Below are 27616 nucleotides of genomic sequence, written 5' to 3'. Positions count from 1 at the left end.
CTCAGGTCACATAAGCATTCCTTTGTTAATTTTTGTCTCATGCTAATTAAAGCTTCCCTCACCAAAACCATTTCCAATATCTCCCTACCACTACCAATAACTTTGTCATAAGCCGAGAGGACTTAGAAACAAAGAGGAGCTCTTTCATCCCCTGCTGAACATTCATCACTTCCCCTACCTCTCATTACCTCAGATTTAACTCTAATTATAACAGCACAAAGACGTTATGCTGTAATTATGAGACCCACAGCACAGTGAGGCCTTGGTAAAATTACTAATAACGAGCAGCTTAAAGCCTGAGGCAAAGTAGAGAATGATGCTGCAGCGGAGCTCACAGCAGCAGTGTTATTACATATTTCACTGAACATGTAAATCTCAATGATGCAGAAATTTACACTTTTGTTGGTCAAATCTCAAGCAATGTGATTTGACTGTACATCTATTGTATATACAGTATGCTCAAATTAGAAATTAGTTATATGCACATGTGAACAGAGGGATGCAAGTCATCATTCATTTTAAGTGTTCCTGATTGTTATCTTTTATTTCTTTAAATTTTTCACAGGACATTCAGTTGACTTGATACAAGGAGTGCTATTCACCCTGTGCAGTTGTATAATGTCATGTGATGTGTGGCTTTGAAGGGAGCCTTTTAAAGACCCAGTGAAATAAAAAAAAAATACATTTCCAGTTTCTATTTTTTGTTAGGTTAAAAGCCAAAGATATTTTTATATCAAACAGTTTTCTTCTCTCTTAACTGTCATAGGTTATAGCAGCTACCAGGAATATCATAGCAGGAGGTGTGTGTTTTGATTTCAGTTTGCAAAAACTTTGTTTACATTTCCTAAAGAGCGTGATTATGCGTTAATTTATGAATTTCTCCCTCATCCTCACAGTTCATAAAGTTCATATAACTACAGTGCTCTAGTTGTCTCATCATTGCTTTTTTAGTTGAACTTTGACTTGTTTCAACTTCATACTTTGAGTTAAAACAAATAATTATTTGACTTTATCAATGCAAGAAAAACTTCCCTTAACTAGTCTAACTGACACAAATTTCTGCATTATTCTAACTCACAGTTTCAAGTTAAAACAACTTTACCACATTTATAAAACTTTCCATTTCAAGTTAAGAGGTTTTAAATTCCAAATTTGTTTTTTGAATTTACACATATAAAAAGGCCATTGTTAGGTACCCTCTCCACCGATGGCACTAGTCCTTTCTTTATGTCCATGCTTCAGCTTAGCCATGGTCTAGAGAAGAAAGCAACTTTTTTTGTCTTGCTCCCATCCCACTCACACTTGCCTTTTTTCCCCAACTGATAACTTTGGCTAATATATTGGGTGTTATAATAACTAAGAAAGCGAAATATAATAATAACAACAACAATCTGCACATGGGGGAAAGTCAGATGGGGGCATGAAGCTGCTTTGGTAATCTGAGATACATGCTTAGTTGAGCAGTCTAGGTCCAGATTCAACTGTGGCTCATGGGAACCTGAGCGACTGTTGTCTCTCACCACCCTGTAGAGTAATATCTGGAAAGCAGCAGCACACCCATGATTTGTAACTATGATGCGCTCGTCGTCTCCTTTCTCTGAGAAGACCAGCCGAGTAGGAGACATATTTTTTGAATTTGAATGAAAAGTGGACGTTCCGCACAGGATTTACACGTCTTCTGCGTGAGTAAGTGAGGGCCGTTTGAACTTGAAACAAAAAAGAAAAGAAATACATCAAAATCGGGCCGTGGATGAGCGAAGAAAATAACCTGCTGCAAGAGCTTCTTTAGGTCTGAAATTTAGATAGGAGATAAACTCACGAGAAGCCCAGAGATGAAGATCCGTGTAGTCCAGATCTGGGGTTTCCTGATGACAGTTTTGGGTTGGATCTTTGTGGCCTGCACCTTGGCGATGGAGGGCTGGAAGATCGCCTCCATCGGGGGTATGGGGGGCACTGCCATCATCAGGGTGGCCTGGTACTGGTCCAACCTGTGGAAATCCTGTTTTACAGACTCAACTGCTGTCACCAACTGCCACGACTTCCCTGTGCTCTGGTCTGTGGAGGGTAGGTATCACATTTTCCAACCTATCTAACAAACCTAGTGTCTTAACTGTTCAGTCATGACATCTAGACTTGCTCTGTGACTCCAGGCTCCATCCAGATAGTGCGAGGCCTGCTGATGGGAGCTCTTTCCCTGGGCATGCTTGGGTTTGTGCTCAGCCTGATGGGAATGGAGTGCACCTTCATTGGGGGAAAAGACCGGTCCAAGTACAAGAAGATCTACACTGGTGGATGGTGCCACATAATCAGCGGTAATGTCTAGATTTAATAAGGGGACAGTCAGCAGATGTACCTAGAAGCTGTGCATGTAAAGAGTAGAATATCAGTCTTGTGTGGACATTAAAATAACGGTTGTAGCAATTAAACTACCATTAAATAATTTATTTTAGACAAAACTGTTTCTATTCAGTTGTGAATTAAAATCCTCCAACCAGGTCTGAACAACACTGAAATAATACGTTAGAATTTTCTGTAGATACTGGTAGATGTGTATGGCTTGATACGTGCTGTATCATGCAGACATTTGTAAATAACTTATTATTGGGGTCTGAGCATAAAACATGCCATGACCCTAGTGAAACTATTTTTCACAAGCAAATCATTCTGTGACCCCTCAGATTTATCTTGTGACCTCTTTTTGACGGTCCAGAACCCCATGTTAACAAACAGTGATATAGAGTTAATGTCTTTTTCTGTGATTAAAAGCTATATTACATAGTTACCCAATACGATATTTTGACCTCTAAGACTGTTCTAGCTGAAAAAAATCAATAAAAGGTCTGTAGTACTAATTACATTCTAAACAAATGCATGTAAATATGTTTAGAAAGCACTAATAGTAATCCCAAAAATATAATATTTTTTCCTGTCTCTCAACATGGTTTCTCTTCAGGTTTGCTGTCCACATGTGGGTATGCGGTTTATGTGCAGCATGTCTCAGTAGAATACTTCAGCCCTAACTTGGATGAACTGAAGTAAGTTAGCAGGTTTATATATAAATATCTCACCTCTTTAAGCACAAAAGACTTTAATAAAACATAAATCTTTAAATATTACACCAACAGGTATGACCTTGGCACCCCTCTGTTCCTCGGCTGGGTCGGCTCGCTCTTTCAAATGACTGGTGGCTTCTTCTATCTGTGGTCAGTGTGTACGTCGCTCTGTGGAGGAGAGGACAAGTGAGTGCAAACACATGTTGATGTTGTTGAAAATTGTCAAGAGTGAATAAATAACTCCCCTCTCCACTTCCTCAATAAATACCAGCGCCCTGTGAGTGGAGTGACTCATTATCTCAAATGTATGAGGCTCTGTTAGGATGGCGTGGTTTAAGGGTGGGAGTGCACTCCACTTCAAGATATGGATCTATTTCAACACTAGAAGGAGCGCAAAGAGCATACCAGTGCCGACCACTTCTGTAGCATACTTTTACACTCTAAATTTTTGAGCTATCCTTCTGCTGATACATAACTGATGTCTAGTTTGATTGACAACCTGACCTTACACCACATCTAGGCCACCGGACAACTTGCCATTAAAATTTGTTTTTTCAAGCATTGATAGATTGCAGGACTTTTACGTGAAAGGGGTCACTCATAGTGAAGAACCCACAGCAGTTGATCAACTCTTCAGTTCCCCTGAGCTCTACAGAGTGTTTTATTGTCTTTTTCAGCTTATTGTTTTGGCTTTACTTTACGTTTGTCTTACAGCTCTCATAGGTGTTGTTTTCAGCCACAAAGCTGTAAAGACCCACTGTAAACTACCTGCCACAGCAATGGCCACAGTTGCTCATATAGCAGAAAATGAATTCCTGCTAGCTTTTAAAGAGAAAGGGGATCAGCATCCAGACCATTATGTGTCCCTCTCTCCAGGGTAATCAACATCCAGCCACTGCCAGACCCCGAGCAAAACAACTCCACCACAGCTTTGTCCACAGTGTCAGAGAACACCTCCAAGACCAAAGTGTCTTCTGTCTCTGAACTTTTGTCCAAGTCTGGGCACTCAGACATTTCCTCAAGATCTGCACACACATTTAAATCAGGACGCACAGCCAAGTCAGGGTGGCCATCGAAGACGGGGCGAGCCACTGGGGATGCAGGGTCGTGGTCAGGATCCGGATCCAGCCTCTCGTCGAGGTCCAGCATATCAACTTTGTCCGAGTCCAGCAGCAGCAGCAGCAGCAGCAGCAGCAGCAGCAGCCGGACAGCGTTGTCGCTGTCATACATTTCAAGGAGTGAGACTACACAGTTCTTAAAAAACTCTTATATTTGAATAAATGCGAGTCAATGTGAAGGACAAAAAAATCATGAATGTGATTAACAGGTTGCCTGATGCTTTTCTATTCAATTGAAGAATCTGTTGCAAAAAAGTAATTCACATGTGTTTTGTATTTAAATTTGTGTGAGAAATCTTTGTTTAAAATACTTTTTCAATGACTTGATTTGTGTTTTTGTTACCTGTTATTCATTTTTATCACCTTTAATGTGATAAAACTAGCCTCTCATCACTAGATGAGAGGCTGAGGTACCCCTCTATTTCTAACACTGCTTCCAGCCTTTGATCGGCCTTTTTAAACAAAACAATTAAACACCACCAGGCTATTCGGGTCTGGTCGACAGTAAATTGTGTCTGTTTTGCTTTTATTCAAAACAAATAAACGAGCAGCTGCCGTAAAAGGACTGGAATGCCACAGCTTTTATTTTTTTTAATTACTGGAGGGCTACTTCCTTTACAAGGTAGAAAGGCATTAAAGACCTTCACATCTGGCATTATTGGCTCTAACCATTAGCTAGAGAATTTTATAAAAGCAGTATTGCAGACACATTCAAAACTAAAGTAAACTCAAAGTGCTGCAACATCAGAGTTACTATTTGTATTTAACTGGCGAAGACTCTTCTATTTACCAAACTGAAGGAATGTGGAGGAGACTGGCTCAGATCTTGCTGCCCTGTACATCGGGCTGGGGCTTTGCGGCTTGCACCCTTCCTATGGACCACTGGAGGTAGGCAAGTAAAAGTTAAAAGAAACAAATACAAAAACGCGCCTAGTGCAGGAAGAAAGTGTCTCGACTGAGGATAATAGTTAAAATAATAAAATATAAGAATCCTGGAAAGATTAATCTGATTACTAACATGAAAAATGAAATTAAAAGTGATTTAGCTTAAATGTCAACTTGTTTGTGTAAATGTGCGTCATTAGAGTGCTCCTGTTGCTCTTCCTATGCTATTCCTATGATTTCCTATGCATGCAATAAATGTTAATTCATTTGCAGATGACACCAGCTTATTTTGTTGCGGTAAGAATTTGAAACAGCTTTTGGATATAGTGAAAAATTAATTTTTAACTAGTTTTGAGAACTGAACTATATCTGAAATAAGAAAAACTAATCTCATTATCTTTGGAAATCACGCAACAAACTTACAAAACAAACTTTGTGGCAAACCCTCCGCTTCTAAACCCACTACGTCATCTTGTTATTATGCAGGTATATCAGACATGGCTTGTTAGGGTTTATACATAAATGGATTGACACAACAACTGGAGGGAACAGTTTTTTTAACACAGGCAAGCAGATCAGTCAAATCTGAGGTTTTAAATAACACTCATAAATAGGTACATTTAGAAAAATGCAAGACAGTGCCCAATTTTAACGGTTATCTCTTCAGCTAAGAAATTGGACCGCCACTTTACCTTGGCATGGTGGGGAGTTTCCTCATTTTACTTGGCTGTACTGAACTGTACTGCATGCAGAGCTAATCCAAAGAGGTTTGTTAACATTTCATTTAACTGAATAATTTCACTTCCTATAAAAGAGAACATGTTTTTGAAAAATGACATGGTGTGCTTGTTTGTGAGTTTAATCCTAATGTTCTGTTTGGGATTCTCGAGACCCAGGACCCTCTTTAACAGCTCAAGAGATGAAATATTGTTTTCTCAGCTTAAAACTTTGTGAATTTTATATACACACACACACAATAGAAAGTGTCTTCTGTTAGGATTAAACACAATATATTTTTAATATATTTATTTCTCTGTATCCGTGATTGGTGTTGACTACTTTTATGCAGTACAAGTCTATTTGAATTTGTTCATGCCTTTAATGTAATCGCTATGCTTTATGGTAATTTCTGTATTTAGTCACCAGTGTGTGTCTAAGCAATGGATTACCACTTTAATACTTTCCCACTGTTTGGGTTTTAAGTAAGTCAGAAAAATAGAAAAAAATGGTTGACTTTGCAATAATGAGAAAATACAACAAAAACATAAGGGTAAAAATTGCTGCATGATACAGCAAGTTGAAATCCTTCACCTTTATTGCCTGAGTGCTGGGAACGTGAAAGATGCTAACTAGGCATACCTGTCTAAAAGATAAGGTGAGCTAGAAGCCAAACATCCACATCAGCAATGGCATCGAAGGAGAGCTCAGTCCAGTCTCCCACAGTGAGAAGTTGTTCAAACCTGGACTTTACTCTTTGCATTTAAGTTTTTCACCTCTGCTAGCTTTTGCTTGAAGGACAGCAGTCAGCATGAAGGGCAGGACGGCGGTGATGTACATAGAGATCGGCTGCTTCGTATCCTGCCTGAGCGGCTGGATCCTGGTGTGTTCCACTCTGCCCACAGACTACTGGACTTACTCACAGTCAAGCACCACTGTGTTGACAACCGCCAAGCACTACTCCAACCTGTGGAAGGACTGCGTCTCAGACAGATCGGGGGTGTCCGACTGCAAGGTTTTTCCTTCCTTGCTGGCCTTGTCTGGTAGGATCCTCTAAATTATTTTTTATTAAACTTTAAACTCAAATCTCAACAGACGAGAACATCTGGGGACTGTACAAAAATTGCAGGGAGGAGGGGGGCTGAATAGTATATATACCCCCCAACATTAACAATTTTTCTATAGACTCTCCCCTTCATTTAGGAAAAAAAAACAATAGGCTCTGTCCCAATACTTATATATTTATGTTCCTTTGCATTTTAACAATAAATCCTGAAAGGAAGAATGAATCTGTAATGAGAAAAAGTTCAAAGATCTTCCACAGCTCTACACCCCCCCCCAAACAAATCTGACAACCCTCTCTATAAAATTTTCCCCTAACTCTGTCCCCTTCTCTTCATCTAATCATTTTAATACAGTCCCTTAATTTTCTCCAGTTAATGGTTTTGCAGTAACAAAAACTGCCTATTTAGATAACACGACACAGTCAGAGGCACTAATGAATAGAAGTATCTTTAGGTTAAGCACTTCAAATGCCCTAATGGTACATTTAACATTTTGTTATGTATTTAAATAACTTTTAAGCTCTTTCCTTTCAGTGTTCCTGCACGCTTGCAGAGCCCTTGCTATCTGCGCCGTTATCACCGGCTTCTTCGGAGGTGTCCTCACACTCATAGGGATGAAATGCACTAAAATAGGTGGATCAGAACTTGCCAATGCCAGGGTGACCTTTGCAGGTAGTATAACCTACCTGGTATCAGGTAAAACAATATTTTTAGTTGTTTTTCAATATTATTAAACGTGTGCGAATGCCCTGCACTCAGGATGTTTAAAGTAAGGTCTATATTTTCTGTTAGGGTTCTGTGGTATGATCACCTACTCGTGGTGGGCCAACAGAGTCATAACAGAATTCCTGGACCCACAATTCGTGGCACAGAAGTGAGTACTTTTGAAGCAGTGTGATCATTAGTTTCCCTGTCAGCAATATGTAAAAATAGGAATAAATCAGTGTGAAAAAACTCGATATACCTCGATATTTGCCGTTCAGATATGAGCTTGGAGCTGCAGTTTTCATTGGCTGGGGGGGCTCCATCCTTCTCCTCTCTGGAGGGACAGTGCTGGCTTACTTCTCTGGAAGAGAAGGCCTAACATCAAGGTAAATATAAAACTTCCTACAGTTTATTTCACTTAAACAGTATAACCTGTACTTCTGACCGTTACTACCTGTATTTTGGAACATATCATGGGCAACTATCAGTAACCACATGGAGTAGAAAAGTTGAGATAACTTCACCACGTATCTCCTGTTTCAGCTCTGTCGGCACACCTCCAAAAAGGCCACAGAGCCAGGCCACTCAGGCCACCGCCTGGAACAGACGGGGCTACATGCCGCCCGCCCCGTCATCCAGAGTGACTCTGGTGCCGTCGCTGTTTTATGATGGCAGGAAGAGCCGAGCAACCAGAGCGACACTGGAGACCTTCAGCAGGGACAGCTTTGTCTGAGCCAGAGGGGAACCCGAATCTGAGAAAGTGACCTAAAAGACTTTAAAGTTAGTTTGACATTTTGGGAAACACACTAATTCGCTCTCCACACCACAGTGGTATCTTTCTCAACCAACTCTCAGCAAGAAACTATGACTTAACTATTGTTTTGATGAGATTATGCATGGCTGGAAATATGATTTGTGTGACTAAAGCGAAACGCGGTAATGTGTTCAGATGGATAAAAACCTGACCGTTAACACTGTATCTATAAACATCTGTGTGCAAAACAATACGTCTCTGGGAAGATGAGATGTGAAGCATGTGGGTTTTAGTGAGAGTTTTTAATAATGTGCAGCAACTGAACGACTCACATTGTTAACCTATCACTATAACCATGTGCTCCAGATCTCGTCTTTGCAGATCCTGCAGTAAGTCTGTGCCGTTATTGTTTTTTTTTTATGGAAGCCCTAAGCAGCCATACATTTTATTTACTCCTTTTTCCCGCAATAAGAAGGTAATTTAATTTGTTTTCTCGAGATCTGGAGTTATTTATGTCATTATCTCAAAATAAGAATTTTGTTTTGCTGAGAATACGGGATCATTTTCCATAATGGTCAAAATTACCCCCTACCTCACGGAGTAAATAAAATGTACTTATTTATTTTTAACACATGTGGATGGCTGAACCAAGTTGGTTTAGATAGTGTTGCTCCATTATGTGCCAGCATTTGAACATTATTTTTGGCTTTTAGGGTGTTTTTTTGTTAAATTGTTTTAAAGAATGACTTCAGAAACATTAGTATATTTCGTGACAAACAAAATGAATTCAGCCTCCCTCTCAAGCTTCCTTCAGGAACTGGTCCATCCCTCGTTTTCTTTTAATTTTCTGTGTTTCTGTGTTGTTCTTCAGTGTATCAGAAGAAGAATTAGTGTAGGTTAATTTGTCTAGACTGTCAAAGGTGGTTAGGTGGGAATTAGGACTCAACTGATTAGACATGCTCAGGTGTCCCTGTAGATTTAAAAATAAATTTAAAATAGAAAGAATTTTTTTCTAAGGCAGCACCCCGTGAACGCTGACAGCCCTCCTATTACAGCCTGTCAGCTCCCTGCACAACAGCCAGAAATATTCAAGGAGACCAGACCCTGTCAGAATGAGAAGCGGTCACAGCTGTCGCTCCACATAAAACCAAGTTGCTCATATTATGAATCAGTGTCATGGCAGAGTTAGCCAGTGAGAATGGAGCACTGACAGTGAGGATTGTACGTCTGCTGTCCTACAGCATGACCAGTGACAGTCACACTTGTAGGTGGTAGACAAACAATTGAAATAATTTACAATTAATATTTCCAATCACGGTGATAATCACGTTCCACACTTCCCGAGCAGTGCCACTGCAGGGCAGGACCAACAAATTAGAGTAAATTCTGTCGTTCGTTACAAAACCTGCACCATTTATTTAAGCATTGTTATGTATGTACAGCGATTTTACTTGATATGCTCACATACGGTGAGTCTGTGGTTGTTACATGTCATTTCTAATAGTGAAATCAATCAAATAAAAATTGCGCTGCCATTTATTCCTTAACTTTATATAGCCTTTCAAACAAACCTTTATTCTTCTGAAAAACACAGATCCATGTTTTGTTTCACCAATTAAACTGTTAACATAAGGTCAGCAGATCTTTAGCTGACTTGATAAATGTATGAACTCCTGCATGGCTAGAAATGTGAATCATCTTAAACAAAAGCTTGGAAGTGTGAAGATAAAGTGACACAACTGTTATAAATCAGTTGGTTATTGTGCTAAGTTGGACAAATAAATCACCGTGATGACGTGTGCCTATACTGTAATGCATCATGTAACAATTTCCAAGTGTGTATTCCACAAAGAAATCTTTTATTGCTTCTTCTATAAATATTTTTCTATACAATATCACATCTCATTGCTCCATTTAACGTGTGAAAAAATTATAAAATTTGATGTACAAAATTTTACACAAACTACACACAGTATCTCATTTGGAGTGTGGGTTATATTGACTATTTACATTGAATATACAAAAACAATCAGTATAAAGTTGAACACTGACAGGGTCTAAGGCAAGCAAAGAGAATTGGCACAAGGCATTAAGGTGAGGCTGACAATGAAAAGTCAATAAAAAGTTGTAATCTCATTCATCTCTATACAATAATCCATTTCAGAATCCTAACTCCCTTTGCTAAGTATTGCTCTGTATTATAGCTTCCTTATAATAACAGTACAAAATGTGGCTATTTAGACTGCAGATGTCAGAAGAGTTGACTGAGGTCTTCGTGTGCTTGGCATAGAGCTACATCACCTGATCAGCTGTAGTGTCTATTGTGTTTATTGCTAATGTCCTCGGAGTCACTGATGTCACTGAGGGAGCACAGGCTGCTCTTCAGGGTGCTTCCTGTTCCAGCTTCAGTCAGACCTGCTGGGCACAGGACAGCTGTTTTAGGACAAGTCTACAATTCAGCTGAGACCACCATCATCGCCACATTTATGTACCAGCGTATCATGCTATAATTTTCATTACAATAATAATATAATAATATCAATAATTATTATAGCTTGATTTGTATAGCACTTACTATACAAATCAATACAGGTATGTAAAACATAGACACACAGTGGTGTGCAACAAATAAAACAAAGTCAATGTACATTCAACCCATTAAGACCGGCTGCAACGTCTGCGTGCTTCTACCTTTAAGGCCAGAGGCGACATGTGGCTGTTTTAGTAGATGTCATTGTTTTTCAAGACACACGACTGATAAAATGCATTGTGATCCTGTTACGGCTGTATGTATTTCCCTGTGCTGTGTCCAGGTTTTCTGTCTTTCAGTTCTGTTCTGGGAGTGCTCCAGCTAATTACTGAATAAGGTCCACCTGGCCTTTGAAGGCGGGCTTTAAAAGCTGCTGTGCAAGTGTCAGGAGGGGACCCTTCTTGATTTGGGACTGCTAGCTTTGCTGCCTCCCAGCTGGGGCATTTTTGTGTTGTGTTTTTGGTGTTCTTAATTTATAGTCTAGTTATGTTAATAAATTCCCTTGATTTGGTTGTTTTAAAGGTGTTTATTTGTGTTGAGTTTGGGTCAGTGTTGGGGTGTTGTTCGTCCCATGTTGCCACCAAAGGGTGGGACGTAACAGATCCACTGAAATACCAGTGGGGGAGGCAAAATGCATTATGGGATTTGGTTTTTAAAATATTTTTAGCCTCTGGTTGGACATTTGTACCGCAATATTACAAAGCTGCACTTCAGATGATGATGACTGAAAAAGGGGAACGACATTTACTTTGAGAACGAAAACAATGAATTAGAAAATTCAGACCCAGATTATGATGTGACTGCTGACAAGGTAACTAAAGGTCAGTGGATGAAAGACATTACAGTTTGAGGATTTCGGCGAGTTTGCCCACAAATTCAAATGCGTAACAAAGCATCAGCGAAGCTCGTCGAGAAAAAAAAAGAAATGAAAACCTTCTTTGTGCTGTGTGTCACTATGTATAATCTTCAGCTGCAAGTGAGGAGAGGCTATTGGCAAAAAAAAGAAGTCGCTTTTTCAGACAGATTTACACAAAATGCCTAATGCCTAAATGTCCTTGTAGTGCACTAACCTTTGGGATTGGGCTTCTTTTATTGTATTTTTTAATTTTATCTATGATTTTATTTTAAATTTTTTATTTGACAAATCGACTATATATATGTTGCCTGTGTGTGAGGACTGAATGTGGTTGCTGCTACTGTAACGAATTTAATTTCCTGTGAAGCATCAAATAAAGTATCCATCCATCCATCCATCCATCCATCATAAAAGGGACAGAATGATCTGGAAGTAATAACAATTTTCTTTGTTTATTGATTTTTTAAATAAAAAATATGAATGAACACAAGAGAAAAGGCAACAACGGCGTAATGAGTAAGCTATCTACTACAGAGGCTGAGAAATAAAGGTTGAACTCTTTTTCAAACAGGTTTCAGAATGCTTCTGTAGAGGGCGCCAGAGGTCTTCAGGGTATATACAGGAAGGAAAATTCAATACCTTTCAAGACCTTTTTCAATACCGTTTCAACATATTTTAAGACTTTAAAAGGGTTGTGTGTAAATTTTTAAAACAATAACTTTAGTAAAACAATGGAAAAAGGTGAATATGTTGTTCTCAGGAGGAGGAGCACATACTGGCACACTGGCATCCTGACTCTGGCTAAATCTACATCTGTCCACTGTAGAGGATCCATCCACTACCTGGAGGAGGAGCTAGTAAAAATGAGTATTAGTTTTATATTATAACATTATATTAAAATTGTTAATATAATAGTAAACTGTTGATTTGATATTTTATTTATATGATGTTACTACAAACATCTGGAAAGTTTGCTGTAGCACAATGTTTTTTAAAGTCCCGCTCCATTCAGGCTGTGATTTATCTGTTGCCAAAAAGTGACACTGACAAGCACATCGGCTTTATGAAAAGCTGAACGTGTTTCAATGAAAGGCACCGTTTTAGCTAAATAGAAAGCTAACATTACCCAAACCCAAAACATACCTGATTTGGGACCCTTTCCTGTGGAGGTTCCCCAGACGCTGGTGCTGGGTGAGTCCAGGCTCTTCCTCGTTGGTGCAGAGCCCTGAGCTGGTTTAGAAATTTCCTGTCTGTCCTCTAAAGAGGAGACCATCCAGTCACTGCTCTCCTCCAGATCTGTGTACTGTCATCACACGCAGAAACATTACTCAGATTTTACTCAGGATATTGAGACTAACACTGTTTTTTGATAAATAAAATATTAAATAAGCCAGAAATGCTGTACACAAAAGCTATGCACTGAGGTCCCATCGCAGAGTGAATCTCACCGTGAGTTCCTCAACCTCGTCCTTCCTCTCTGGTAATATACTGATGCCCCCTGCTGGTTTCTTCACCGCTCTCTCTGCAAACTGCTTCTCCATTTTTCTGGCCAGGTCATTGACTTTGTTCTCTAAAAAGACAAAAAAGACAAGTACTAAAATACATTCATGTAGTTTCATTAATATACTTTCCATTTCTAAAATAAATAAAAAAAGAAAAAAAAAAGATGATTCATCAGAATTTATAGACCATGTTTACCAAGTATGGAGTACAACCATGATGAAAGTAACGGCATCTGGCAGGAATGAAGTGCACCACAAACGACTTAACTAAAGGTAATACATTCTTCAGGAAGGCACCTCATTCACACATAACTTTTGGCATTTAACTGTCCAAATAACACAATTAATTTAAACATAGACAAGTACTTTTCCCAATTATTCAACATGCCGTCATTGTTATATTCAAAGATCATATGAATCTGATACTGGCCTCCTGTATGGTTGTCATTACAAAAGGCTGCAAAGCCTCTGATTTCTCTCCAAGCCTTTAAATCTTCTAGTGAACTTGTGGATTTTAGTGTTGTTAACCTTGTAGTTACAAATAGCCTGGCTGTCAATTTGTTTTTATAAAAAAAAACTTTCAATTTGAACTTTAAAGTTTAAATTCAACATAAAGATCACACGCTGACATACTTGTGAGCTTGTTTTGCCCCCTCTGGATGAACTGATCTGACCTCTTTTCAACAGTTAGTTTCAACCGGCAGATATTGTCACGTTTTTGTGTGACCCTGCGATGACACAAACCACAGTCAACTAGTATCTGCTTAAGGCGAGACTCTACAGGCAAAAACATTGTTTTCTCATGCACTCAATAATTTGCTTCTGTAACATGTTCTTCTTTCAGACTAGTGGAAAGAAGACGCCCAAAATACAATACAATAAATTGAATTTGTATAGCGCTTTTCACAAACTCAAAGTCGCTTTACAGAGCAGATAAAGAAACATGACAAAAAAATAAAAAAATTAAAAAAATAAATTAAATAAACAGCTATTTAGGTGTTTATTTTACCAAACTTCATCTATCTGCATGTGCAGATTTCTCCTAAATGCTCCGAAAGTTAACATTAGATAATGCCTAATTTGCATATTTAAACATAACATTTCAGAAAACTTGTTGTGTCATGTGATTCCTGGCATATTTCATGCTTGGTAAAAATATGTTTATTGTCCAACAGGGATAATAGAACTTCAAGTCTTCCCTGAAGAAAACCTGGCTAACTCAACTTGATTTCTCATACATTATCTCAAAATTTAAGACCTATTATGATTCAAAATAAGACTGTTTATGACCTTAAAAGTGTTAAAATGTTTATTTAAGACTTTTTAACTCCCCTCTGGAATCCTGAAAGCATCCAACATAATGTCACATAATGGGCGACGAACCTAACCTTGAAGATCTAATCTAATATCTACAGTTTAACCCACTTTCCGTATATTTTCTAATCAGAACACACCTACATTTTCTCGGTTATCAAATGTACCCTTACGACTGAATGAATAGTCAAATTATTATATATGGTGTGAGCTGGTTCTTACCTTTACCAAAGTTTCTCTTATCCACGTTGCCGTTCTGGTCTTTGTGACTCTGGAGTTGTCTCGGGTCAATCTCCTGCAGCTCGCTGACCTCTGACCACTCATCATCGTCCTCCTCCTCCTCATCGCTCTCCATCTTTGTAAGTGCCGTCTTGGTCACACTGCCCGCTGACCCCCGGCCCTGCTGGGGGTTGTAGGAGAATGAGTGCATGGCTGGAGCCTGCCTGGCCTGGACTGGACTGGCTTTGCTTGCTCTGATTTGGACCGGGGTAGCCTGGTGTAGTCTGGTCTGTGGTGATTTGCCCCTCTGGTGTTTCTGGGGCTTTTCCTCCTCGATATCGCTCTCCTCTTCTTCAGACTCCTCATCTGAACTGAAAGGAGGGGTCCTCAAAAATCAAAACAGAGACAGTTTTTACAAATCATGGAACATTCAACCCTTTTGTTTTTCTTAAAGCCATCTACAATACTCTTTACACTTGCTATTAACACGTGTATTATCTCTGAATTTGTGTCATATCATTAGATAACAAAATATGTTCTCTATAAACATTTATCATGACTATACAATTCAGTTAAGTTCTACCCTCCAGCAGTCTGTTGCACCAGCTTAACACAAGTTTTATTCTAAATTACTGCTACGTAATAACTAGTTAGTTTCACACTCACTCGTCCCTACATAGGTAATAAAGACGACCACTGCAATCAAAACATTGTCGCAGAGAGTGACGTTTCACCTTAGCAGTTATGAGTTTCTGTTACAAATAACTGATGCCAGCAGCAAATTCATATCTTATGTAAATGCAGCATAAAAGCACGTTGCTCCCTCTTCAGCCCAGCACGTTTGAGCATAACGTCATATTTGTTAAGGGATGTGGCAGAAGAATAGACTATATAAAAGAAGTGGACTTAGCCACCGTGGCATCACCCGTTGCTTAGTGGACTACTGTTTTAAAAGGGTTTCCAGAGGTAATTGAACAAGTAGCATAATTTTATCATAGGGCGGGTTCACACCAATCATGTTTAGTACGGTTGAACTGAACTCGGGAGCGTTTACCCCATTAGTGCGGTTTGTTTGGGTTGGTGTGAAAGCCAGACTCAAAGCAACCTCTCTCCAGAAGGGGTGGTGTCAGACAGCTGTCAAGTGAACTCTGGAACGGATCATTTCTGGTACAGGAAGCAACCAATGTGTCATTTAAAATAGTATTCCTTTTTAAAATAGTGACTTATTATTATTTTTCTATTAAATGTATTATTGTTGTTCTTTATAATATTTCATATTTATCAGAATATTTTTATAGAATGCGTACAATATCTATAATAAAGTAATATTTATTCTTGATTATAGGTTGGCACCTTTGGATATATTGAACTTTATGTATGTAGCATGTAGGGCAATATATGCATTAATTAATTAATTCAACAAAATATATATGGAGCCTGTAAACACAAGCAGCTTTTATCCTTTACTAGCCATTTGCAAGGGCTAACTTTGCTTCACTGGTCCACTTTGTATGGCAAATGCAAACAAGTTGTGGTATGATCTGTTAAAGACTGTCTGATGCCAGAGCATCTTCCTCAAAATGTCTGCATTATAAAATTATTTAATACTGTATACCATACTTCAGATGCCCTCTAAGGTTTGCTGATATGCATTCCAGACCAACACAAAAAAGAACCTGACGGTGCTCCATTTCCACCACGTGGCTTTTGATTACAGTTTCTGGACCGTTTGAGTTTTTGCCTTTGTGAATGTGAGACCAGTGGGGAAATTTAAAGCATGTTGTTTTTATCCTTACATTGGTTCGATTCAGGAACTTTAGATGTGAACCTGCCCATTGACTTGTATACAATCAGTTATTTTTGCAACCAGTCGCCCCCTGCTGGCCATTAGAAATAATTCAGGTTTAAGGCACTTCCACATAGTCATCACTTGTTTTTACTAGAAAACAAATTATCCTCTGGCTCTTCTATCATTTGACTCTCCCTTCCACTTTGACACCAGTTATAAGGAATGACAGGAATGACTCGGGGGAGCTGTAAATGTTCAGATCTATCTGAACTCTATGTTGTTACTAACTGGTATGGTGTTAACTTACTCAGATGCAGCTGCTTCTCAACACTACCAAATTCTCTGAAGGTAGTTTTGGTTGCATTCACATTATATATATTTAGCATATGTTATGTATTCTCACTACATCATACTCCCATTTAATTAACCAGGACACATGTTAATATCATACATTAATTAACAAGAAAACCATTTCAGTTATTTCTGTACTTTGGTGTGAAGGTCCTCAGAGCGGTCTTGGTGTTGGGTGTTGATGTCTTGGGTTGGGCGGCGGTCTTGGTCCTCGGCGCCGGCTGGGGGGTCTTTGGCTGTTTGACTGCAGGTCCAGACATCACCTGGGTCGCTCTGGAGGGTAGGCTACTGGATCGAGGCCTGATCTGCAGCACTGCATACAGACAGGTAATTTTAACGCAGTCAGCGGATCAGTCAGTCAGTGTGTCAGAGCTTTAATCAGTTTATGTGACGGCAGACAAGCTTTCACAGGTTAGGCTGATTGAAAATGGAGTCAAAACCTATTACAAGCCACTAATGCAATAGTGGCTGACAAACAGGTGGCTCAATTTCTCTAAAGCACCGGGTAGTGGTCTGTGGGTGAGTAAGAACTTAAAAAAAGATTATCTCCTCTGCTAAGAGGCTTTTTGATGACTCACCTTGAACCGATTGTCTGGATCTGGCCTGTGACTCAGGAGCAGGGTCGCTGCCTCTCCTCTGACCCCCCAGCTTCTGCTCCACATTGCTGGCAATCTCCTCCCGATGGTGCCAGTATTCAGGCATCCCCTTTGCAGCGCTCTCCCGCTTTGAATGCACCTTGGCCAGGATGGAACTGTACTCTTTATTCTTGAGACCACTCTGATCCTGAGAAGAGGCAGACAAAATTATAACCAATGGTTACAAAATGTGTTAAATAAGAGTGCCTAGGAGGGAGTATTTTCTTTTAGGTTGTATGCTGTACAATACTTCTTAAGCTTCATGAACCCTACTTACATGCTTGATTCCCAGGTTCTCCAGCTTCTTAACAACAGCCTGTTCGAGCTCTAGCCGCATATCTTTCTTGATGCTGGTGTTCCTCTTCAGAGCACTGATGGTAGCCCTCTGTTTCTTCTCTGGTACAGGCTCAGGCTTCTTCTCAACTGGCTTCCTCTCGGAGCCGCTGCTTGAGTCTGTAAAAGATATCTCACTTAATCAGACCTTTACGGATAATAAGGCACCAATTTAAGGCGGCAGAAGTAAAAAGGATTTAAAAAATGAGCATGCATTTGCCAATTTTCACAGCAAGCTCCATGCCAAAGGTCTAGCTGGGTAGATGTACATGACTGCAATGGGGCAGGCAGAAGAGGAGAATGTCTACAACTTCATTTGCCACAAACAAGGCAACAAGATGACGGACGGACTTAGTGATCAGCAGTGCTGACACGGTAGGCGTCAAAGAATATCAGACCATGAGCTTGCTTTCTCGTACTAAGGCCATGCCTTTCAAGTCAGTGTGGACTAAGATTATCTCGGTCCCGACACACTTCAGGAAAAGACTGAACACAACAGACTGATGCATCCATGCAGACAGCATGCAGTCGAACGGCTCTGTTCGTTTTATTGTCCGTGTTACCTTTCTCCTCTTCTGACAGCTCCTGTATAGGATCCAGCTTAAGAGCAGAGACTGGCTCCTCTAATTGGACAGCAAATGAGGTCAAAGGCATAAAATATGCGTTACGGGGGGGGGGGGGGGGGGTGGTATTTATTAAGAGTTTACAAAGTGTAAATCGTTCATGCACAAAAGCACATGGTCAGCCTCTCTGGGAGTGACAATGTTTTAATATTCAGATGACTTCTGCTAACTTACCAAGTGCAACTCTCTTTGGTTTAGGCTCCGGAGCTGGTGCGCTGACAATGACTGAAAAACAGAGAATACGATGAATGCATTAGGAACATACATGCAACTTCCTTCAGTGAAAAAGTAAATGAAAAGGAATACATACCTGGTACTTCCACTACTTTGGTGGGTGGATGTGAGGAAATATTCCTTATCTGTAAGCAGAAAATAAAAAACAACACATTTTACTGAACAGAGATGACAAACCTCTCCTTCTACATGGCTCTGGAGATAAAAATAAATAAATAATTGTATTTATACAGCATAGACTGCATGGACAGGCAGGCAGAAACAGATGTTTCATTACTGCTCTCGGACAGGTATATGAGTAGGCTATGTTGCTATTACATTTAATAGATCATTGTCTTGGAACTGTGGAAATGTTTCTGTATTTTTGTAACTATGTTTGTGTTATTACTCTCACTGCCAGAAGGGGAAACAAAATCTCTGCACTGCAGGTTAAAGATTTTAATGAAATTAAACCCCATTCATGGAATTCATGATATGACTTCTGGGGCCTGTGGTAACCTTAAAGTAATCTTAAGGATTTCAACTTGAAATACAACTTTATATGAGATCCATGTCAAACAACATACTGTGAGTTGTTCAGCAACTTAATCTCGTATCTTCAATACAAAATGTGGAGCTTATTCCAAGAAAAGCGTCAGCTTCCTGTGCACGGTGACTCCCGTCAAATGTACAGTATCATATGTCAATATAACACAATCTGAGCCCATGTGGCAAATACAGGATATCCTGAACAAGGGCTGAGCCTCCGCCTCGCTTCCTCTGCCGACATAATCACAGCAGGCGCACGGCCATCAACAGTACGAGCGAGAATCAGTGTTAACCTGCTCCCGCTGAGCCTTGATGGTTTGCTCCTTCTCCTGCAGCCTCCTCCCCATGTCCTGCTGCAACCTGCGGCTGTGGTCCTGGTGCTCAGACACAGACGACTGCATCCTGCTCAGCTCGTTCAGCAACTGGAAGATGACAGGAAGAGGATGCATTTTCCAGCTGGCCGATTTTTCAACAAAAGCGTGTTATATGTTTCACTTTTAGATGCTTTAACAGCATGATAATTATGATGAATAATAATAACAACATACCTGATTCTTTTCCAACTCGTGTTGAGCCTTTATATCCTGTAGCCTGGATTCCCACTTTTTATCCTAGAAGAGAATATTTTTGTTCTCAAAATAACTTCATTCACTTCAAGGTTTTAAAATAAAATGTCTTCTTTCCACTGACCTGTTTCTTCAGTTGGTGCTCCAGCTTTTGGATGGCTTGTATCTGCATCTCTCTGTAGTTGTCCAGATCTCTCTCTGGCTGCGACTGAACAGGGCTCGCTGATTTTTCATGTTTGGCTGTCTGATTCTGATTTGCTTCCTATGAATGAAAATACGTATCAAATAGTAAAAACAAATACATCACAAAATAATAAAAGATATACTGAAAATTAATGTAAAAAAGTATCCTTTTCGTACATTAAGAGCCTGGATATTTCGGGTGTAAAGAAATTCCATCTCCCTGCGAATGCCATCCCTGCTGTCTTCTATTTTTCTGTCCATGCGGGCCATCTCCTCAGCCTTAAAACGGTCCAATTCTCTCAGCAAGTCTTTGTGCATGGACTGCTGCTCTTTTTCCTGTAATCACAACAAAGAGCTCATTCACTATGAAATCATAAAAGCATTGGCATAAAAGTAGAAATTTAAATAAAAGTTTTTTTAGGGTAATATCTCAGTGGAAACAAATCTAAAATGTCAAATAAATGCTATTTCTGACATCAAAATATGACATTTAGAAAGAATGAAGAACTGTTGAAAGTTTGTATCAGTCCTTCTCCTCTCCCTGCTGTTATTCGCTGCCTGCGGGTAACGTTACCGCTGGTAGAGAGAGGAACGGCTGGTTTGTCTCAATCAGCAGTTAAGTTTACAACAATGTGCCAAGTTTAAGGTACGTGGCAAACTAAGCTAAACAGTTAGACTACAGACAGACAGCTTTTGTTTTAGCTTGTTTAAAACATTTTGCTATCTGCCAAACTAGCGTGCTGTGCTTGTGAAAAACAGAGAGGATGCCAGACTGTGGACAGAGCAGATTAAAGTATCGCTTTCTATGGGTTAGCGCTGTCCCCGACTAAGGATTTACATAGTCGAATCAAAATTGTCAAGTCCTGCCGATAGTTGAATCAGGCGTGCTTTTGCGCATTGGGGAATGTGAGCGGGGGGGTGGGGGTAGCTCTGCTTTAATCTTGAGAAGCCGCAGAGCTGCAGTCTCTATTGATTCAACTTAAATTTCCAGCTAAACTGAGGCTTTTTGAAGACCCTTTTCTCGCTCTCTCTCACTTGTCACTCACCGCTCTTGTGCAGAGTTTTACGTGCACTCCGTGCTGCCGACAGCTGCATGTTAGGGGTGGGGGAAACAATCGATACAGCATAGTATCAAGATATTTTGCAAGGCAATATCGTATCGTAACATGAATGTCAAGTATCGATCTTTTAATATATAAATTGTACATGAGAAGTTTGTTTTTTGGCACTAATAAAATTGCTTTTTCAGCCCACTAGAAAAAGAGTTTTGCTTTGGGGACACAATTTATAGTTGGGAAAAAGATAAAATATTGTAATAAATTGTAATATGTTTAAAATCGCAATAATATCGTATCGTGTCATAAGTATCGTGATAATATCGTATCGTGGGGTCTCTGGTGATTCCCACCCCTACTGCATGCACGTCGCGGTTCCTCACGGCTCTATTTCAAGTAGCCGGATATTTAAAAAAAATATTCTTAGTGGTTCATCAACGGTGATAAATTATCCTAAAGTCCCGTGAGGTGCGGACAACTCCGCACAACACCACTGAAGCTGGGGCTCTGTCTCTTTAGTAAGTGTCTTCTGCCACTACAAACATACACGCTACGCCTACGCACTGACGCCCCAGGGTTAGGGTTACAATTTTGGATTTATTTACGTACTTTTAAACATTTATTGAAAGTTTTATTCTTTTTAAATGTTGATTTACAGCATTAAACATTGAAATGTATATTGTAATAGGCAGTGTATTAACTTACTGGGAGAAAACTGGTAGTTCTATGTAAAATCAGACGTTGAGCACCCCCAAATCACCAAACTGGCATGATCCTTGTTTTACTGTGAGATTGACAATCGAATCAGGCCCCGCCCATCGAAGCATCAAATCTTAAACTATTTGGGGTCAGCCCTACTATGGGTTTACATGTTGTTGCTTTTTGAACAGGTGTATTGATTAAGTATTGGCTTTTTACTCGCAAAGGTTTTATTGCACGTATTTACAGTAATGAATATTGTTGTCATCTACTCGAGTAATATTGAAGTTACCTTCACTTCACTATCCCCACCGGGCCTCTCTGCTCTGCTGGCTGCTGTGTCTGAGTGGAGGAGCAGGACAGCCTGATAATAACACTACAGTCTGTAGCCTGTTTATTAATATGCGTTTCGGTGCCCATCACTAAATAAGACTAGTTTTCTTACAGTTTTGCACAACCAACAGCCCAAACCCCCAAGACAGAGAACATTCTCACAATTATCTGCAGTCGAAGCCGGTATGGTTTTCCTACCTGAGCTGTTTTGACTTGCAAGGCGTGCTGCTGCTGAACAATCTGCTCCTTCAGACTGCTGATCTCCAATTTGAGGCTTTCAATCTGAGATCTCTTCTCATTGTCTGACCGCAATTCTGGAAGGAAGTACAAAAAACAAGATATTTAATGTAACAATACAATGTGAGGGAATGTTTCATATTTCACCCACAAATACATCTTCACTAGGCTCCATCCTTTAACTGTTTAACTGGTCTTCCTAGTAAGTAACGTATCTGACTCCTGCCTTCAGCTCATGTATTATGATGCTCTCTCTCTGTCCCTCTTTGAACTGCTCAGCAAACCTTTATGACCAGCAGACTTACGGATCTCATACTCGTCAGGGTGGCGGCGCTGCAGGTGATTCTGGAGAAAGGAGGAATTGAGGAAGGATTTATCACACTGTGGGCACTAAAAGAAACAAACAAAGACAGGTGTTAATATATGTAAAACTAAAAGCTCAGTTTAGATGACCTGAAGTATCAGTAAGATGTTGGTCTACATGTTGGCATCAGACCGCATTTTCTATATATTTATTATTATTGCTATATATTTTGTACATTTCACTCTTAAGGCCAATTTACACTTCTGCGTCGAACCTATGTCGCACCCTCAAAATGGTAAAAACGTTTTCTTCATTTGACTGTGTTTTGTAAAATCGATGTTTTTCCCACTAGACTAATCGATAAATTGTTTCAGCTCTATAATTTATTTCACAGTATTTGCTAAATATCGTGTGATAAATACGATCAGGTTTCACTGGTGAGACTCGGGAAATCAAAAAAGCAAAACAATGGAAGGTGAAAAGCCTGATTATTTGTAACCCATTATAGAAATTAGACTCTATAAAACAATACTTTTTGAGAGTGCTTACCACTGAATGTCTAACATAAGGAGTAATGAAGGGGCGAAGGAGGTTTTGACATAAGTCAACATAAAGATGATTAAAGCTCCAAACAGGAACATCCGCTGCATTCAGGCATGTGTTTCCAAACAGACAGATAGTGTGAGTGATGTTGATTTGTTCCCAGCGGCAGGCGTCGCCACACTCCAGCTCACTAACACTTAACAATTACAATATATGCTGCCTCTGCTCTACAAACACACACACACACACACACACACATCACATGCTACATTTAACTCCGCCACTCATTGTGCCTGTGACTTCATTCATTGTTAAAGCTGCTGCTACTGATATCTCGTCACACCATATGGCAGCAAAGATTCAAAGGCGGCTACAACGAGCTGGTCTGTGAGTGATTACATTAGGAATAACTGTGGAAATTGGGAGTGAAATTAAATCACTCTTCAAAGAGAGCGCTGTGTGTTTATTCAGCAGTAATATGGACATTACCTCTAACAACAACAAATGCCAAAGGTCCTCAGAGAACACAAGCGCATGGCCTCTCTCTCTCTCTCTATCAATAATTGAACCAACTCTGTTAGCTGAGGTCTTAGCGCACACCTAGCAACCACATGCTGCCATGACACACTATATCGGTCTCTTTGGCAACCTCTTGGTCAGCTGTAGCCGCGCACTTGAAGAACAGAAGGAGATTTTTGATTAGTGCTATAAATAACACAATAGTAGTGAGGTACAATACCTTTTTTACAGGCCAATGGATCCAGCAGATAAACTAAAATACATACAAATGTCTTCAACAACACTGAAAAGGACTAAATTTTCTATGAGGATATATGTATATATATATATATATATGAGGGTGGGGGAGGTGGGAGTCAGCCAGTCCTCTTGATTACTGCCTGACACCCTTTTGTAAGTGGATTAAAAAAAACTAATTGCCACCAAATGACACCATCTGTTCTGCAGCTCTAAATCCTTTTCTTACCGTCTGAAAACAAAGCTTATTATAAACATGCCAAAACAACGCAGGGCAGTGGCAGGTTTCACAGCACATAACAAACGTTTTCAAACCCAAAATTTATTCAGACTCTGAAATAAGCGTTTCCCTTTTTATCCCCTCCTAACCCTGATGTGAAATGCACAAAGCCTGAGATGTGAATAGATCTTGTGAACAATGACAGAGAAGGGGGCCCTGGGGAGGAGGAGCAAAGAGGGTGGGGGTGTTGGATCTGGATGTCTGCTTGCCACGCACACACACATGTAAAACGCAAATGGTAACCGATACACCCCAAGGAGGGAGCGTTTAGCGTGTCAGCGGTACCTTATGGCTGCTGATGATTCGAGGCGTGAGCAGGGTCTGCTGGGTGCGAATAACCTTCTTCCTCTGCTTGAGCTCGGCGGTTAACGTCTGCACCTTCTCCTCCTGCTTCTTCTGCTGGGCCAGCAGCTGCTCGCGCTCCCTGCTGGCGGCCGCTAGCCTCTCCTCCGCCGCTCGCAGGTTGAGTGTGAGGAACTCCTGGCAGTGGAGGAGCCACTCCACGGTGAGCTGGGCCAGCTGCAGGAGCTTGACCAGAGCCGGGTCCACGGGGTTCTGGCACCGCTGGCAACGCTCCCCGTCCAAGCTGCAGAAGGTCACCGTGCTGATGTGCTCCTGAAGGGCGTCCACATCCAGCTGGCTCACCACCAGGTCTATGTCCACGGCGTTGATGCGCCGCCAGTCCACGCTCTCCCTGCGCGGGCGGAACTTGAAAGGAAGGACGGTGGAGGCGCCGCTAGATGGAGTCATGGCTGGCGCAGGCACACAGTGGCCGTTCACAGAGTGCTGGCTGAGGGGGGAATTCAGGAGGGACGGGATCCCTGCTGATGAGTGGGTCCCCTGGGTGTCACTGGTGAAAGGGTAGTAGGCTCCGTCGTGAAATGGCTGCAAGGCAAAGACCACAGAGAGATTTTACCCCCTCATTTAAAACCTAAACAATTCACATTAGCATCAAATGCCCTATATGCACCACACAATCACAGGAAGAGGGGTGGAATAAAAAAGAAATAGACAGCATCTGCTTTGAGGTACAACAGCAGAGCACAGATTCCTCCACTATTAATGCCGATTCAGCCTCCATCTACCTACGATGTCTGTCCTGATGCAGCCGTGCTCTCCTTACCATCTTCGACTGATTCTGCCTTTAACTGGGAGAGAAAGAAACCGGAGAAACGTCGTTCCTCTCCGGTTCCGCCCCCCTTTCTCTTCACAGGCAGCGCAACACCACAACAGCGAGGCTGGGCGTCCGCCGCGTTACCATGAAGACAGAGACGAGCGTCCCTGGGGTGGGAGGGGGAGAGAAATGTTATCAAAACACCGCAGAGCAATCAGCAAATGTTTCCCCACAGAGGGTGCAAAACAAGCTCCGTCCTGTGGGAAACAAATCCTCCCCTCACACTCGACTTAAGCAATGTCTAAAACCAAATTAAATGCAACCTAACAGTTAAAGAGTTTAGCGCAAATGGTTTCCCTGCTAACAGCAAATACCGCTAATCTCCTGGCATCTCGTTTCCCAAACAGTCACTTCACGATGGGGCAGGCGGGTTTAACGTTATCCCCTTTGCTGGACGTCAACCTAAACAATGGCACACATGCTTGGACTTGTCGGAGCACAGTTTAAGACGCCCTCCTACTTAGAAAAACAAGACACTTCATGTAGCTTTTCTCTCTGTCTCCGGCTCACGTCGGTTCAAACCTCCTCCTGCACGGCTAACATTCGCTAACGGACATTTTTTTTATCCAACGTGTGGAGCAAAACTTAAAAAAAAAAAGTAATACAGTACTAATACATCACCAACTATTCTGCCTATGAAATTCTGAGGTATATATATGTTGCACAGGACTCCATAAAACCACTTACCGGAGGGTTTGTGTTAATAATTCATAGCCTTTGAAAAAGTTTTCAAACGACGGCACCCCAGGCGATCTGAGGCTGCTGGTCTCCACATTCCTGAAACTCTGCTCAGAAGGAAAACCGCCATGAAGCTGGCGACAATAAAACACCGCACTTCCGGTAGCTACCTTCAAAGTAAAACGTTAACGAGGGTAACTTTAATAAGACATAAACCATTAAGTACATTTCAGCAGAGAACATTAAAGTATTCAGATCCTTTACTTACATACTAATACCACACTGTAAAAAAAATACTCTGTTACAAGTAAAATTCCTCTATTGAAAATGTTATTTTGTCCCTTTCATGCGTGAATTATTATTAAAGTAAAACAAATTCGTTCATTTTTACTTTTAAACAAGTTAAAATGTGTAAAGTGCACTCCATGCATCAACGGCATAAAAAGTGATTCAACTGAATTTAATACAGGTCCTAGTATATGTTTTAAAATCATTTACTAAAAGCAATTGGTACGAATACACATAAAGTTATTTGTAATGGCAGAAAATTGTTTTTCCTTATATCTAATATTTTATGCATGTCTATATACACACACAGTATATTGCTTTTATCCTTAATTATACTCTTTATATTAGTCTGTCCACATATGTAGGGTTTAGATCAGAGCTCAAGACATTGGTTTATTGTTTTACTCTCTTGACATTCCTCTCCTTGAATGTTCATTCAAGGCAGGGAGAGGATCTCTGTTCCCCTATTAAGCATCCCTTTGCTTTGGGTCAGGTCTCTGGACCAGCTGATTTTCTGTTTTAATACTTCTGTGTCATTCTCTTTTATTAACAAATTCTTCAGAGACAACGGGTTGTTGTAACTCAATTATTTGCTCAGTTCTTAAACAGCAATATACCGTTTCCACAAAATTATTCAAGCACAAATTATATCATAATTTTAAATAAAACATACAAAATAACGCAAAATCTAAATCAAAAACATTTATTAATTTATTAAAGTTTTGTTTGTAAAAATCTTAATTTGTAAAGTAACTAGTAGATTGCTATTTAAAAGACCGAACTGTGTTAGGGCTCAGTCCAATTAACAGCTGTGCTCAAAATAGGAATAGGAAGAAAAGTCATTGTCAATCCATGACTAGACTAAGCAGAGTATTTCCAGGGTCGAGTCAAACCTCTACTTTGAGGGCAGAGCTCCTTATTTCCGGTGTTATTGTGGCCAGCAGACGCAGCTCGCAGTGAGAAGGGGGGAAGGGAGAAGCAGACCGATGAGCTCTGAAATGGGGAGTCTGGAAAAAGGGAATGGGGGAGTTGTAAGCGTTCCACACTTCAGATGACAGAAACCTAATAATAAAACATAAACACTTTGGTAGCAGAGAGCAGCTTGAAATGCGGAAATAACCATCAATCCAGCTTGAGGGATGCTGGGAAGTGCAGAATTCGAATAACTTTGCGACATATTTCAGTGCTAAGTCTTGTGAAACGGCTCCCCCTTGTGTTTAAAAATTAGCATTGAATCATCAACCCCTTCACAAACTGGGGCCCAAAACCCTCCTGCTGTTTTGAAATTGGACATGTATTTTGCTCATTTC

General features: G+C 40.4%; 3 protein-coding genes across 7 annotated transcripts; 2 read left to right on the top strand and 1 right to left on the bottom strand.

Moving 5' to 3' along the window:
• The first annotated feature begins 690 nt into the window (after window positions 1-690).
• cldn10e (claudin 10e) lies at window positions 691-6038 on the top strand. The gene is made up of 5 exons (XM_038717007.1): window positions 691-2064; window positions 2151-2312; window positions 2954-3035; window positions 3126-3239; window positions 3930-6038. Exons 1-5 carry the CDS (start codon window positions 1833-1835, stop codon window positions 4327-4329), a joined length of 990 nt encoding a protein of 329 aa, XP_038572935.1. The 5' UTR covers window positions 691-1832; the 3' UTR covers window positions 4330-6038.
• A 279-nt stretch (window positions 6039-6317) lies between these two features.
• Window positions 6318-9533, top strand: LOC119901392 (claudin-10-like). Its single transcript, XM_038717014.1, has 5 exons — window positions 6318-6816; window positions 7372-7533; window positions 7630-7711; window positions 7821-7928; window positions 8086-9533. The coding sequence occupies exons 1-5, from the start codon at window positions 6585-6587 to the stop codon at window positions 8273-8275; spliced, it is 774 nt and encodes a 257-aa protein (XP_038572942.1). The 5' UTR covers window positions 6318-6584; the 3' UTR covers window positions 8276-9533.
• A 601-nt stretch (window positions 9534-10134) lies between these two features.
• On the bottom strand, window positions 10135-26165 carry dzip1 (DAZ interacting zinc finger protein 1). 5 transcript variants are annotated; one of them, XM_038716996.1, is made up of 19 exons: window positions 26028-26165; window positions 25252-25447; window positions 24452-25051; window positions 22589-22673; window positions 22245-22360; window positions 20137-20295; window positions 19901-20038; window positions 19759-19821; window positions 19504-19632; window positions 18759-18807; window positions 18623-18673; window positions 18389-18448; window positions 17770-17945; window positions 17436-17640; window positions 16996-17170; window positions 14721-15103; window positions 13131-13252; window positions 12826-12985; window positions 10135-10714 (listed from the first exon to the last, which is right to left on the bottom strand). In XM_038716996.1, the coding sequence occupies exons 3-19, from the start codon at window positions 24914-24916 to the stop codon at window positions 10602-10604; spliced, it is 2649 nt and encodes an 882-aa protein (XP_038572924.1). In that variant the 5' UTR covers window positions 24917-25051; window positions 25252-25447; window positions 26028-26165; the 3' UTR covers window positions 10135-10601. The 5 variants fall into 5 exon arrangements, with proteins under 5 accessions (XP_038572924.1, XP_038572908.1, XP_038572914.1 ...); XM_038716980.1 differs by having other exon boundaries at window positions 25290-25447; XM_038716986.1 differs by having other exon boundaries at window positions 10135-10711; window positions 25290-25447.
• Between the last annotated feature and the right edge of the window lie 1451 nt (window positions 26166-27616).

The sequence above is a fragment of the Micropterus salmoides genome, unplaced genomic scaffold (assembly GCF_014851395.1).
Source record: "Micropterus salmoides isolate LMB-PRFRI ecotype aquatic unplaced genomic scaffold, ASM1485139v1 Ms_hic_scaffold_1, whole genome shotgun sequence".
NCBI lineage: Eukaryota > Metazoa > Chordata > Actinopteri > Centrarchiformes > Centrarchidae > Micropterus > Micropterus salmoides.
The sequence above is the reverse complement of the archived record's forward strand: the minus strand, read 5'-3'. Positions and strand labels throughout refer to the sequence as shown.

Coding starts and splice junctions, on each gene's coding strand:
- cldn10e (XM_038717007.1), top strand. CDS start 1,833: ATGAAGATCCGTGTAGTCCAGATCTGGGGTTTCCTGATGACAGTTTTG. Junction 3,036..3,125: donor CCTAACTTGGATGAACTGAA/GTAAGTTAGCAG, acceptor TTACACCAACAG/GTATGACCTTGGCACCCCTC. Junction 3,240..3,929: donor CTCTGTGGAGGAGAGGACAA/GTGAGTGCAAAC, acceptor CCCTCTCTCCAG/GGTAATCAACATCCAGCCAC.
- dzip1 (XM_038716980.1), bottom strand. Junction 13,253..14,720: donor TAAGAGAAACTTTGGTAAAG/GTAAGAACCAGC, acceptor TTGTCTTTTTAG/AGAACAAAGTCAATGACCTG. Junction 10,715..12,825: donor AGGAAAGGGTCCCAAATCAG/GTATGTTTTGGG, acceptor TCCTGTGCCCAG/CAGGTCTGACTGAAGCTGGA.
- LOC119901392 (XM_038717014.1), top strand. CDS start 6,585: ATGAAGGGCAGGACGGCGGTGATGTACATAGAGATCGGCTGCTTCGTA. Junction 7,712..7,820: donor CCACAATTCGTGGCACAGAA/GTGAGTACTTTT, acceptor TTTGCCGTTCAG/ATATGAGCTTGGAGCTGCAG. Junction 7,929..8,085: donor AGAGAAGGCCTAACATCAAG/GTAAATATAAAA, acceptor CTCCTGTTTCAG/CTCTGTCGGCACACCTCCAA.